Consider the following 12,959-nt stretch of genomic DNA (forward strand, 5'->3'; position numbering starts at 1 on the left):
TTAAGGAAGTCCCGGCCTCTGACCTGGTCGTGACTCCTTTTAAACATATCTTCTTTGTCCTCACTTATCTTCAAAGCAAAGCAACACTGGTTGAAAATGTGCACAAAGCACTGGCATTTAAGCCGCCCAAAAGAGACAGATCTGCTACGTGCAAGAAACTCAGGCAAGATAAGTCTACGATGAAAACTTCCAAAGAGAGAGAGGAAATCCCAGCCCATTGGCTTCCTTTCCACGCTGGTTTACATCTTCTCACCAGATCTATTTTAGTGCAGGGTAATAGTTTGTAAAACACTTTATTTAATAGATAATGCACACCTAAAAATACAATAGAATTATTGTCAAATAGACAACCAAGATCCAGGGTTTAAATATATTTGACCTTTCCAGCCATAAAAAGCAGTTCTTGCTTACATGCATGTCTAAAACTAGAATTTCCTGTTCTAAGAAAAACAGCTTTCCATTCCAAAACGAAGTTCAGTTATGGCAATTTTTGTTTTATTATTTGACATAAGGAAGTTAAAAGGCTTTTGTGTTTTGCTACCTGTCTTTTATGATCTGCTGCTTTTTCCCTTGGCTGATCCAGCTTCTGTTTTGCTCAATTCATAGTCCTGTTTTGTGGTCACTGACTTTTTTTTTTTTCTATTTAGTTCGTCACAACAGATTTGTTTTTTCTCTCTTTGATGCATTTTTAATTGAAACATTTCCACTTTTCCTTCTTTACAGTAAAGCCTTTCTTAAATAGAGAAGAATATTTGAGAACATGTGAAATTGTGCAAAAATTTGAACATGGGATTGGAAAAGAATTGCAGCTTAAACTACTAGAAAGGGCTAAAATGAAGAAGAATTGGGTAGGTGTGTGTGTGTGTGTGTGTGTGTGCCCTATTTCTACAGTCCTTTTAATTCATGTTTAATATGTGATATGGTGTGAAGTACTCAGAGAAGATCTGATGTGTCCCAGTAGGAGGCAGATGAAAGCACAGATAAACTGAGACTGTTAACTTCACTTGCCTGTCCCCATTTCCCCTGACCAGACTTGTGAAGCCAGAGAAAACATAAAAAAGGTTCACGCAGATGGCAAACTGGGGCAGGAGTTGGTTTACCCTGAGGCTCTTGGTGTGTATTTACAACAAATATTTATTTTGCAAGCTTGGGGGTGCTAGTTCCTCTGTCACCGTTTAGGCTCTTGGATAATGGTTGGTTTGTGCTCCCTTTGTGGTGGTGCAGTCTTAACATTTAAAAATCAGAAGCTTGGGTTACAAGATGCTATTCCTGCTGCTTTGATGGCTAAATTGGCGCTGCATTTTCCTGGCAGTGACCTTAAGCTGCTGGTGGTTAGTGCTGCATATTCTGGCACTGTCGGGCCAATTCAATAAACTCTGCAGGAGAGCCGGCGCTCTGAGGCGAGCGTCCTCCCTCCCGACGGCCTGGGTACCTCCTGGGTCCGTTTTCCAACCTGGACAGCTCTTTTTTTTTTTTTTTTGGGCCATGATATTAAGTCTGAGGGTGTGCAGAAAAGTAGTTTTTTCAGCATTTCTGTGCACCTTTCCTGGTGGTGTTCCTGAGTAACACCTGCCTTTGTGCTTGGCCGCACATTTTACTTTCAGTATCCCGCGGGGATAACTAATAGGCTCATCACATGCATTTGCATGTGATGAGCCTATTAGTTTCGGGGGGTGGGGGGGGGGGGGGGGGGTTGGCCGCGCGTTTTCCATGCACTACAGTATAAGGGGTAATAATAGTGCGTGTAAAACGCACGGTAAAATGGGGCTACGTTCTGTATTGGCCTGTGTGATGGCTGCGTTTTGCTAGATGACAATGAATGACATTGGACTCCACAATGATAAGACCTTATTTGATTATGACTCCATTATTTTGTAATATCCATGTATGAAACAGCAATAGGAAACCTTTTTTTTTTTCTTTTTGCAATGCTAGAGGAATGGTCACCATTACTGGGTTAGTGCTAAAATTAGATTGGTAGTCCTAAAAAAAAAAAAAAAAAAAATGTATTTTTTTTTCTTGCTCTCAGCTGGAGGAATGGTGGTTGAATTCTGCTTATCTTGACGTTCGCAGTCCATCGCAGCTAAATGTGAACTTTGGAGGTCCAGCTCCTTACTGTGAACACTTCTGGCCACCTAATGAAGGCACGCAGCTGGAAAGAGGAGCGCTAAGTGTGTGGAATACGGTACAGTTCTGGGATCTATTAAGAACGTAAGAGCAATTACAAATACACTTCTTCCTCACAATCTGTTTACTAGACGACGTACATAACTGGCGTGTATGCTAGGCACTTTTGGTGTTGTGATGTCATACACTTTACATTTTTTTGGATTCTGAAAATATCAAGCAGGTCTTTCTGTTGAGTGGAAAATGTGTTTCTGTTTCAGGGAACGGCTGGTTGTAGAGAAGGCTAAAAATGCACCTCTGGATATGGATCAGTACCGGATGCTTTTCTGTACCTGCAAGGTTCCAGGCATTACGAGAGACTCCATCACCAACTATTTCAGGACTGGTAAGCAGATGTACCGTTTTTTGGGATAAGATAAGAAGTCCGAGCACCAGGACAGTGAACCACAGGTTTTGTTTGTTTGTTTTATTACTTGGCTCTATAATCCCTCCTTTTTGAATACATAATTCACTTAAAGTGCATTACAGAATATTGGAAAAATCTGCTTATAAACAGATCATTTTTAGTTTTACATTTTGAGGGAGTATTACAACTTTAATAATAAAGTGAATACAAATAAAGTAAAATGCGCCTATAAATGTAAATCTGCCGCCATAACCAAGCTCTAAGCGACACATAATTACCAGTGACTGACTCGGAATAAATAGCATCATCCAAAAGTCTCAGATTGTGGCAACATGCTTAAGGCATTCAAGTGAAAATGCCAGACAGTTTCATATTCCATTCCATGTTTAGTGTTTGAAAGCTCAATAAAATAACCAAGCTTTTATTTGCTTCCTGAAGTGACTTCTGTATTTGTCCGAGCTCCTCTGGGAGGCAGTTCCATAGGGCAGATGCTTCTCCTGTGAAAGATTTCTTGTGAGTGCCTGTTCTTTTGTCAACAGAGTGGTAATGAAAGCTCCAAGTGAGGATCTCAGGTCTGAAGGATGTTTGTGTATTTCGCTCAAGTAGATAGGTTCATCTCCTCTTAGAGCCTTGGATGTCAGCATTAGAGTTTTAAATTTCGTTCTGTGAGATTTTAGCTGCCACTGAAGTTTGAGTAGTACAGAGTGATGTGGTCATGTGGTTTTCATTCTTCTATCAGTCGTGCTGCTGAATCCTATATTATCTGCAGTTTGTGTAGTGCCTTGTCTGCTTGACCCTTATAACTGTCCATTCCAGTAGTCTTACTGAGTGATTACTTACTGTGGCATGAACAACTGTGAGTAAATCTGATTTCTGAATGAAAGGGGCAGCTCTTTACTGTTGTCTGGATTTGTGGCAGCATGCTGAGTTCTGTATCTAAACGGACTATGAGGCGCTTTATCTGTGTTTTAAGTAGAAGCTGATAAATTCCAAATGGGATTTTGGGATCAGGGAGTTTTGTCTGTTTTGTATCCATAGTATCTCCGATTTTGTTGGGGTTCAAGTGGCATTTGTTTTTTGTCCAGTCTTAAATGGCTGTTTTGGTGCTTTCAGCATCCAATTGAAAAGTGTTATGGAAACAGAAATGATGGCAGAAAAGGATCAAATGGTCCATCTAGCCTGCCCAGCAAGCTTATGGTAGTACTACTGGCCGTACAAGCCTCCTTTATAATTATCAGTTTCCCAGACTATCAAAGTCAGGGCCCTTGTTGGTTGCTGATGAGTCCAACTCCCCATTACCTCTTACCATTGAAGCAGAGAGCAATGTAGCATCAACATATAAAGGCTTGTTGGTTAAGGGTAGTAACCGCCATATCAGCAAGTTCCTCCCATGCTTATTTGTTTTCCCAGACTGTGCAATTCAATGTCCTTGTTGGTTGCTGTCTGAATCTAATTCCTCTCTTCCCCTGCCATTGAAGCAGAGAGCAATGATAGAGTTGCATCAACAGCATAAAGGCTTCTTGGGTAAGGGTAGTAACTGCCACACCAGCAAGTTACCCCCTTACACTCTTTACTTCATTCTCATCCTCTAGCCTTTATGTTTATTCCATGCCCCTTTGAAATCTTTTACTGTTTTTGACTTCACCACCTCCTCTGGAAGGACATTCCAGGCATCCAGCGCGCTTTCTGTGAAGAAATGTTTCCTGACATTGGTTCTGAGTCATCCTCTCTGAGTTTCATTTTGTGACCCCTAGTTCTACTGATTTCTTTCCAACGGAAAAGGTTTGTCGTTGATTGTGCATCATTAAAACCTTTCAGGTATCTGAAGATCTGTATCATATCACCCCTGCACCTCCTCTCCTCCAGGGTATACATATTTAGTTCCTAAAACCTCTCCTCATAAGTCATTTGATGGAGACCCCCCACCATTTTGGTCACTCTTCTCTGGACCGCCTCCATCCTGTCTCTGTCCCCTTTTGAGATACGGTCTCCAGAACTGAAAACAGTACTCCAGGTGAGGCCTCATCAAGAACCTGTACAAGGGGATTATCACTTCCCTTTTCTTACTAGTTATTCTCTCAATGCAGCCCAGCGTTCTTCCGGCGTTCTGCCTTGTCGCATCGCTTCTCTGTCTTCAAATCGCTAGACACCATCACCCTAAAGTCTCTCTCTTGTTCCATGCACAACAGCCCTTCAGCCCCCATCACATACAGCTCTTTTGGATTACCACACCCTAGATGCATGACTCTGCACTTCTTGGCATTGAATCCCAGCTGCTATATCTTAACCCACGTTCAAGCTTCCGTAAATCATGTCTCATTTTCTCTACTCCTTCCGGCGTGTCCACTCTGTTGCAGATCATAGCATCATCTGCAAATAGACAAACTTAACATTTTATCCCTTCTGCAATGTTACTCACAAAGATATTGAACAGAACTGGTCCCAGCACCGATCCCTGTGGCACTCCACTTAACACCGTTCTCTCTTCAGATCAGGTTCATTTACCATCACACGCTGTCTTCTATCCATCAACCAGTTTGTAATCCACGCCACCACCATGGCACTCACTCCCAAGCTTCACATTTTATTCATGAGTCTTCTATGTGGGACCATATCAAAATCTTTACTAAAATCCAAGTAAATCACATTGAGCGCTCTTCCCTGATCACTAGTCACCCAATCAAAAAAATCAATCAGGTTCATCTGACAGGACCTTCCCCTGGTGAATCCATGTTGTCTCTGATCAAACAACCCAGCAGATTGTAGATAGTTCACTATCCTTTCCTTCAGCAGAGTCTCCATTAATTTTCTCACCCCTGAAGTGAGGCTAACCAGTCTGTAGTTTCCAGCCTCCTTTCTGGGATCCCTTATTCTTGAAGGCTGCTTTTTTTTTTTTTGCTTTTATTATGTCTGCCACTTCCTTTGAGAACCAGACTGGTTTCTTATTTCTCTTACTTTTGTTTACTTTCCTAACATATATAGATTTATTGTGTTGGTAATTTTTCCCTTTAGTTTGGCCCACTGTTGTTCCACCTTTCCCATTTTCTCCCAGTCTTCTAGTTCTACCTCCAGGTATGTCCCCATTTCAACAAAGTCTGTATTTTTGAAAGTCAAACTCGGGTCTTCGTGTGATTTCTCCGTATCCTGCTTGTGAAGTCCAACCATACGTTTTGATGATCACTGGTGCTGAGGTGAGCACCCACTCGGACATTTGAGACATTGTCCCTGTTAATGAGCACTAGGTTGAGTATAACTCCCTCCCTCGTGTGTTCCATTACCATTTGTTTGAAGAGAGCCCCAGGCAGGGCATCCACTATCTCTCTATGTCTGGTTGATTCCATGGAAGAGATTTTCCAGTCTACATCCGGCAGATTAAAATCTCCAACAATCAGCACTTCTCCCTCCTTTCCCACCTTTTGGATGTCTTCAACCAGGTCTCTGTCTAGTTCTTCCATTTGAGTCGGAGGCCTGAAAACCACACCAGTAAAAATGGATGCACAATCATCTTTTTTTTTTTTTTTTTTATGACGGCCCTTAATGTGCTTCTCTACCCCACATTTCTTGCAGTTTAGTAGTTTGGATATTGTGTTTGACATAAAGAGCTGTCCTCTGTCCTTCCTTAACAAGTTATAGCCCGGTATGTCTGTATCCCAATCATGGGAATCCATGAACCGTGTCTCTGTAATAGCAACAATGTCCAAGTCCTCCTCCATCATTAGGGCCTGCAGGTCAGAGATTTTATTGGCCAGACTATGAGCATTTGTACTCATAGCTTTCCAATTTTTCTTCCTTGATTTGTAGCAATTCCTAGGCACCTTTTCTGATTTTTTTTGGGCTGATTGATTTATTTTCACCTCCCACGTCCTTTATTGCTTGGGGGTGACATGCCACTTTCATTGGCCATTTCCCGCCACCCCCATTCTTTAGTTTAAATTATCTGAATTTTTTACTTAGCATCCTGGAGGCCATTGGTCAGTGCACTGTGCGGTCTCGTTGCTTCAAATTCTAAGCTCGGAAATTTGTCAAGCAAAAGCTTATTGCTGGATACTTGAGGCCTCCTAATCCATGTTGATGGTTAGTTTATATTTGAGAGTTCATAAGAAGGACCATGACTGTAAAGAGGTTAATGTGTTATCTCGGTGGTGGAGGGAGAGGTTTTGGATATGCTGGAAGAAGTGAACCCTAAGCATGGGAGTCTTCAATTATCAGTGCTGATGAGAAAAAGAGATTCCACAAAGTACATGGCAGTTGCAAGGAATTTTGAAGAAATGGCAGATTTTATAAGCTTTCCTCTGATATGAGTGATCTAAGGATAATTTTGGATTTGAGTGTAGTTTAATTACTAGAATGCAACTAACGAAGGAGCAAGCTGGTGTATTGTAAGTATTAATAAGTCACCATATAAACTGCTTTTATAAATGTATAAAATGTAGGCATTATGTACTATGAATAAAGTTTTCCCATTTATTCATAGTACATAAAGTAACTTATTTGGAGGGTCATCAACCCACAACTGAGTTATTAAATAATTGAATTGGCTTGAAGATGACCCCATTCTTTTCTGCTCTGCCTCTTGAGGTAGTGCTGTCTCCTCTCGGTTCTTCCTGTGGGTAAAAAGCATACAACAAAATGCTATTGACTATTCTATGTATATTTTAAATTTAATTTAATTTTGATTGTTTCAATTTTTATTTTCTATTTTATTTTTGTAAACCGTTTTGACAAAATTCATTTTTTATAAAACGGTATATAAATGCCACTAAATAAATAAATAAGAGGGAGATCTCCTACTCCAGCTAAGCAAATGGAGTTTAAAGTATTCTGATGTGCCCAGCAGGGGGAGAGAGTAAACATGAAACCAATGCTTTTGTAAAGAGATCAGTGGTAGCAGCCACTGCAGTAAAACCAGAGGCAGCACAAGGAAAGCATTGGTAATGTCAGGGATGCTGTGTATATTAATGGCTGGTGCTGTACTCCCAGCACCCAGTCAGGGTCACTGTTGTGTTTAATTCCTTGTTAGAATGCAAATCTTTTCAGTCGATGATGGTTAGCATTTTTCATGGCAGAACCTTTGCAAAGTGGCTTTTGCCCACCAAGAGGCTACTGTTCTTCCTCTTTTACTGAGAATCCATTATCTCATGTTTGTTGAATTCGGTCTAGATGAAAAGGTTTGTGTCTAGGTTTCAGATCAAATTTGAACAGTGATTTACCATACCAGAAGACTGCCCATGGTGTTTTTCTAGCAGTTTTTCAGATGAATTGTGACTTTCCAAAACCATAGTCTTTTTATTAATGGATTTTGGCATGGATGTACTTGGCTTCTGATCTAGACAAGAAATACAGGCTTGATAAAGGCTCCTTTTTTTCATGGGCTAAAACAAATTGGGTTGGCTTTTTAATTTTTCCCTGACTAATAAACTGTGATCTAGTGAGCGTGTTCCTATAATTTTTCCTGATTATGGTGATACAATATAGTTGCTAATGTATTTATTTATTTATTGCTTGTTTTGATTTTAATAATCTTAAATATATCAAAGTGATTTACAATAAAAATCTGTTTTTCACTTCCGGGTGTGCTCTGATCGAGGTAGCTGTGGCTGGCTTGAGCTCCCGCTAAACTTACCTTTTTTTTCACTTACTTTTCTGCCGTTCTTACTAATATAAACCAATAATGTCTGTCTAAAGAAGCAGGGAAAAGATCTATACCCTCCACATGGGCCACCCAGAAGAAAAAGCTGAAAAAAACAAGGGAAAAGATTGAGAGTGAGTCAGTGAGGCCTGCAGAGGAGACTCAGACGATGCTGCTGTAGATGAGGCTATGGACGCAGATGAGAATGCGGCTTAAATACACAGTTTTTGGAACGTTTTGCAGATAAAATCTCCAAAAAGTTGGATACCAGCTTGGGTGTGGTTTTCAACAAGGTTGTACAATTGGTACAAACAGTACAGGCGAATTTGGAGCGACTTGATGACCAAGATGTGAGAATAACTGGAATGGAAATGGTGGCTACCTTCTTGATTGCTAAAATGGAAAAATTAGAGAGAAACTACAGTCAGGTGATGGGAAAAACTTGATTTGGAGAATCGGTCTCGTTGCTGCACCATCAGAGTCCTGGGTGTTCCTGAGAGACTGGAGGGCAGTGATCTGGTCACATATTTTGCTAAATGGTTGCCTGATCTTCTAAAATTTGGAAGCAGCAAGGGGGCCTATTAAAATTGATGGAGCCCACATGGCTTTAGCACCAGTTCAAGGTAATCGCCTTTGGACAGTAATTATTCAGTTGCATAACTTCTCAGACAAGAGCTGTATCCCGAACGCTGCTAGAGCCATTAATAACTTGTCTTATCAAGGGAAAAAGATAATGACCTTTCAAGACACCAGCTGACTTACAACAAAAATGACAGGGTTTTGCAAACATGTAAAAGGAACTGCAGTGGCTCGACTTGAGGTACGTGATGTTATAACTTGCAAGACTGAGTATTTGGTAATGGTAAGCCGACTACATTTTGAATCTGTAAAGGAGGCCGAAAACTAGCTATGTGAGTGACCCCCGTGGCCGCATGGCAGAGGCCTAGTTTTGTCTTGTTTCCTCTTTGCCGTATCTGATGCGTGACATTATGGCGGGAGCAAAGGCTTGGCTGGAAGCTCACCGATACGGGAGTTTTGGCGGCTTTGCAGAACGATGTTTTGGTTCCTGCTGCTCCAGACCAACGATTCCTTTTTCTCTGTTTGCCTTGTTTTCTTTTTCTCTGTGGCCCTTTTTATGTGAGATGCTGCAGTCCCCTTTGGGTGATTTTCAAGAGGTCTTGTGGTAGAGAATGATGGCCACTTGGATTTGTCATCTGTGTGACCATATGGCCATTCAAATTGGATTTCAATCTGTCCTGCAACTTTAAAGGAGTGTATGGTATTCCGGATGTCTAAGAGGAAGACAACGAATGATTCGTTGTGTATTGCTAGTTGTGGCAGTATTGTTTGACTCCTTTTGTTCTCTTGCCACAATGGTGGACAGTTTTCTTTTTTTTTTTTTCCTATGTTTTTTTTTTAATTGCTACTTGTGCTTTTAAGTTCTCTGCCTTGTATCAGGAGGGCCCTACTGTTCAAATCCCATCCATTCTACCATTTATTTTGGTATGACTGTGGGCTGCTCCTGATTGTTTCCAGAGATTGCTGGCTTTTTTCTGTGTCCAGTGGGTGTTGCACTGGCCCCCAGTACTCACATTTTTTGTTGTTGCTTTATTACTTTCTTTCAGACCAATTGGATGCTGTTTTTGAGGGTGTGTCAGATCTGTAGGGTGGGAGGGACTTTATAGCTGCATTGGCCTATGTGGTGTGGTGGGTTTGGATTTCTGGGAGTTGTAGGGCATGGGGTAGGTCAGTTTAAGGTGGGGTGGTTTAGACATTTGGGGGTATGGTTTCAAGGGTTAGTTGATGGGGTCTTAGCTAGCATGGACTTTTTTTGTCGAGTCTCAATGGGAATCCCACTAGAGGGGTTTGGGATCCTTGAAGCTGGGAGGGTGGACAGACTCTGAGGGAAATAGAGGTTTGGGGTTCAGGAGAGTGGGATGGGGGTTATGGGGGTAAGGCAGGTTGAGGTTAGGTTGGTTGGGGTTTTTTGTTCAAATCAGTTTTGAGTTGGGGTAAAAGGCATTCTAAGAGAGCTTAGAACCCACGCTTTTCTTAGCTAGAAAGGCCTTATGCATTAACAGGTTAAATTCCATAGAAAATCCTATGTCATCCTCTCCCCCATTATGACCCAGGGCTGGCTGCCAGATCCTCCTCCCCCAGCTTTTCCCCTGATGGAATTGTCAGAGACGATGGGGGAGGGGAGTCCCTGTGCTCGTGGGGGTCAGCCATCCTACTAGTTGCTGCTTTCTTCCTGCCTGAGAGACTCTTCAGACCCACTGCAAAGTCTGTCACAGGGCCCTAAGACTGCGTGGTCCTCCAACCAGCCTCTGTCCCCCATGAAGGCCCCTTACCACTGAACGCACAATCGCGGCATAATGCCGCTGAATTAAGATGACCCCCAAGTCAAGCCGCAGGACTGGCATGCTTTCCCAAGCTGGGAACCTGCAGCCAGTGCCTGCATGTGGTCGGGCCTGCCTAAGAGCCGCAAAATCGGTGCAATCGTGGACAAGGAGAAGGACAACGCCAAACTCAGGCAGCAGCTAGTCACTGCCGAAAATACAGCTTCATTCCAGTGAGGAGCAGCCCTAATGTTAACCGCTTGAAGGATTTCAGAGCTGCAGGCTTTGTCTTGTATGGAACCCTTTCTGAGAATCATGGAGGAGGGGGTGCCATTGTTTACTGTTTCCTCTTTTCATCTGAATCAGATGGTAAAGCTTTCTGCCTTCTCAAATTGGACAGCCGAGTCGCCGGAGTCCAAGGAGCTCCATTTCTTGGATGTTCGGGTTCTGTTGCATTATCTAAAGGTTACCAACAAGTTTTCCGTAATTAGATCATTTGTTTGTATTGTCTGAAGGTGCAAAAAAGGGTGCAAGGCCTCAAAAGGCACGATAACACATTGGCTGAAGGAAGCTATTGTTTCGGTCTACATTTGTAAAGGCAGAAGAATTCCGGAGGACTTGCGTGCACATTCTACTAGAGTGCAGGCGGCTTCATGGGCTGAGGGTCAGTTGGTATAGCCGCAGGAGATTTGTAGAGCTGTGACATGGTCTTCTTTACACAATTTATCTCACCATTACCATTTGGATGTTCAGGCTCCAGGTGAAACATCCTTTGGCGAAAGTGTGTTGTGAGTGGGGGGGGTCTTTTGTGGACCTGCCTAGTGTAGGGTGCTTTGGTACATCCCACTTATCTGGACTGATTTGGGGTACGAACAGGAAAGGAAAATTGGTTCTTAGACCTGCTAAGTTTCATTCCTGAAGTACCCCAGATCAGTCCAGAGACCCATCCCCTTGTATTTTCCTCAAGACCTTTGCGGTAAGTCCATCTTATGACATGCTTTCTGGGAAGAACTGTCTGGTTGCATATATACAGAGCCTTCAGATGATTGCCTGGTTGTTGTTAACCCTTGGGTTGTTTGTGGTTATTCTGATTTCAGGGGGCTTTAACCTTTTGGATTTGGCATTCTCCCTCATTTAAGCAATTGTTAGTGTTGTTGCTCTCTAATTTGGCTTGGGTACAGGTCAATACTGAGGGATTGCAGGTGGCGCACTCTGTTATGTTACAGTGCCTAAAAGTCTTTTGGTTGGCTGCCTCCATCTGCTGGTAGGGATGCAAAACCCACTTGTCTGGATTGATCTGTGGTGCTTCAGGAATGAAAACTAGCAGGTAAGAACTAATTTTCCTTTTCGTCTGCCCACGTAATTTATTATCTCATATGGGTGCTTCAGACATTTTGAGTAACATTCTTTCGGGCCACCATTCCCCGTGGTTGCGCCTCTCCTAGAGTAGCTCTAAACGACCAGCCTTTACTTGGTGTTTAAATATTCACTTTTGGGGGACAAGCATTTTCCTACACTTTTGAAATCTGCAATGTGGGTGTATAATCCTTACAGGATTTTAATGCTTGCAATCTGGTGAGGATTATATGCTCACATTGTGCTGGGAAGATTTTAAAGTTTTCTTGAGGGGCAAGATTCAGTTATGCTAGGTTTCTGCAAAGGGAGAGGACAAAAGAAAGCAGCGGTGCTTATGGGTTAGATCAGAGTACTGAAAATCCAGCATAAAAAAAAGAGTGCTCAGATCATACGAGGCGGCACTTGGAGTCTTTGAGAAGAGAGCTCACAACTTTAGCGACAGGCAAGATTGGGAGAGCTCTAAAATACACGAAGCTCAAATTCTATGACTCTGGTAATAAGTCTGGAGTGTTTTCTAGTTAGGTCAGTCCATCGAAAAGCTAATCGTGGTCATATTCATAAAATTTAAAAAGTGAATGGGGGTGTTACATTAGACCCTGTGAAGGTGGAGAAGGCTTTTGTTCTCTTTACAGAGCTTTATAAGGATGCTGCTGGGCCTGGTTCACAGGCTGTCAAGGATTTTCTTTCTTTGAATTTGCCAAAGCTCACGGAGGCTCAGGCAGATTTGCTTTCGGCTGCTGCATCTATACTGGAGATCCAGTCTGCGATTAAGGCCCTCCCTGGTGGTAAATGTCCTGGCCCTGATGGATATGCAATTGACCTCTTTATACCTCAGATATTGTTCCATTCCTTTTCCCACTCTTTAACACAGCTGGCTCAGTAAGTGGGTCTTTGGGAGAGATGGCTGATGCTAAAATTACTTTGATTTACAAAAAAATGTAAGGATGTGACGGATTGTAGGGCTTACTGACCCATATCTCTTCTTAATTCTGATATTAAAATACTGGCAAAAACATTACAGATAAAATTGGAGCAGATTCTTCCTTCTCTGATTCATAGGGACCAAACTGGTTTTGTGAAGAGTAGGGTGTCCACATCTAAC

The 12,959-nt window shown here is 42.2% G+C and overlaps 1 protein-coding gene across 1 annotated transcript in view; it reads left to right on the forward strand.

Annotated features, from left to right (window-relative positions):
- CROT (carnitine O-octanoyltransferase) overlaps nucleotides 1-12,959 on the forward strand; it is a 97,153-nt gene that overhangs the window by 18,423 nt on the left and 65,771 nt on the right. Inside the window, exons 3-5 of the mRNA XM_029588808.1 lie at nucleotides 724-848; nucleotides 2,030-2,211; nucleotides 2,388-2,512. Of these exons, the coding sequence (XP_029444668.1) occupies nucleotides 724-848; nucleotides 2,030-2,211; nucleotides 2,388-2,512 (432 nt within the window). The remainder of the gene's footprint in view (nucleotides 1-723; nucleotides 849-2,029; nucleotides 2,212-2,387; nucleotides 2,513-12,959) is intronic.

The sequence above is a fragment of the Rhinatrema bivittatum genome, chromosome 2 (assembly GCF_901001135.1).
Source record: "Rhinatrema bivittatum chromosome 2, aRhiBiv1.1, whole genome shotgun sequence".
Classification (NCBI taxonomy): domain Eukaryota; kingdom Metazoa; phylum Chordata; class Amphibia; order Gymnophiona; family Rhinatrematidae; genus Rhinatrema; species Rhinatrema bivittatum.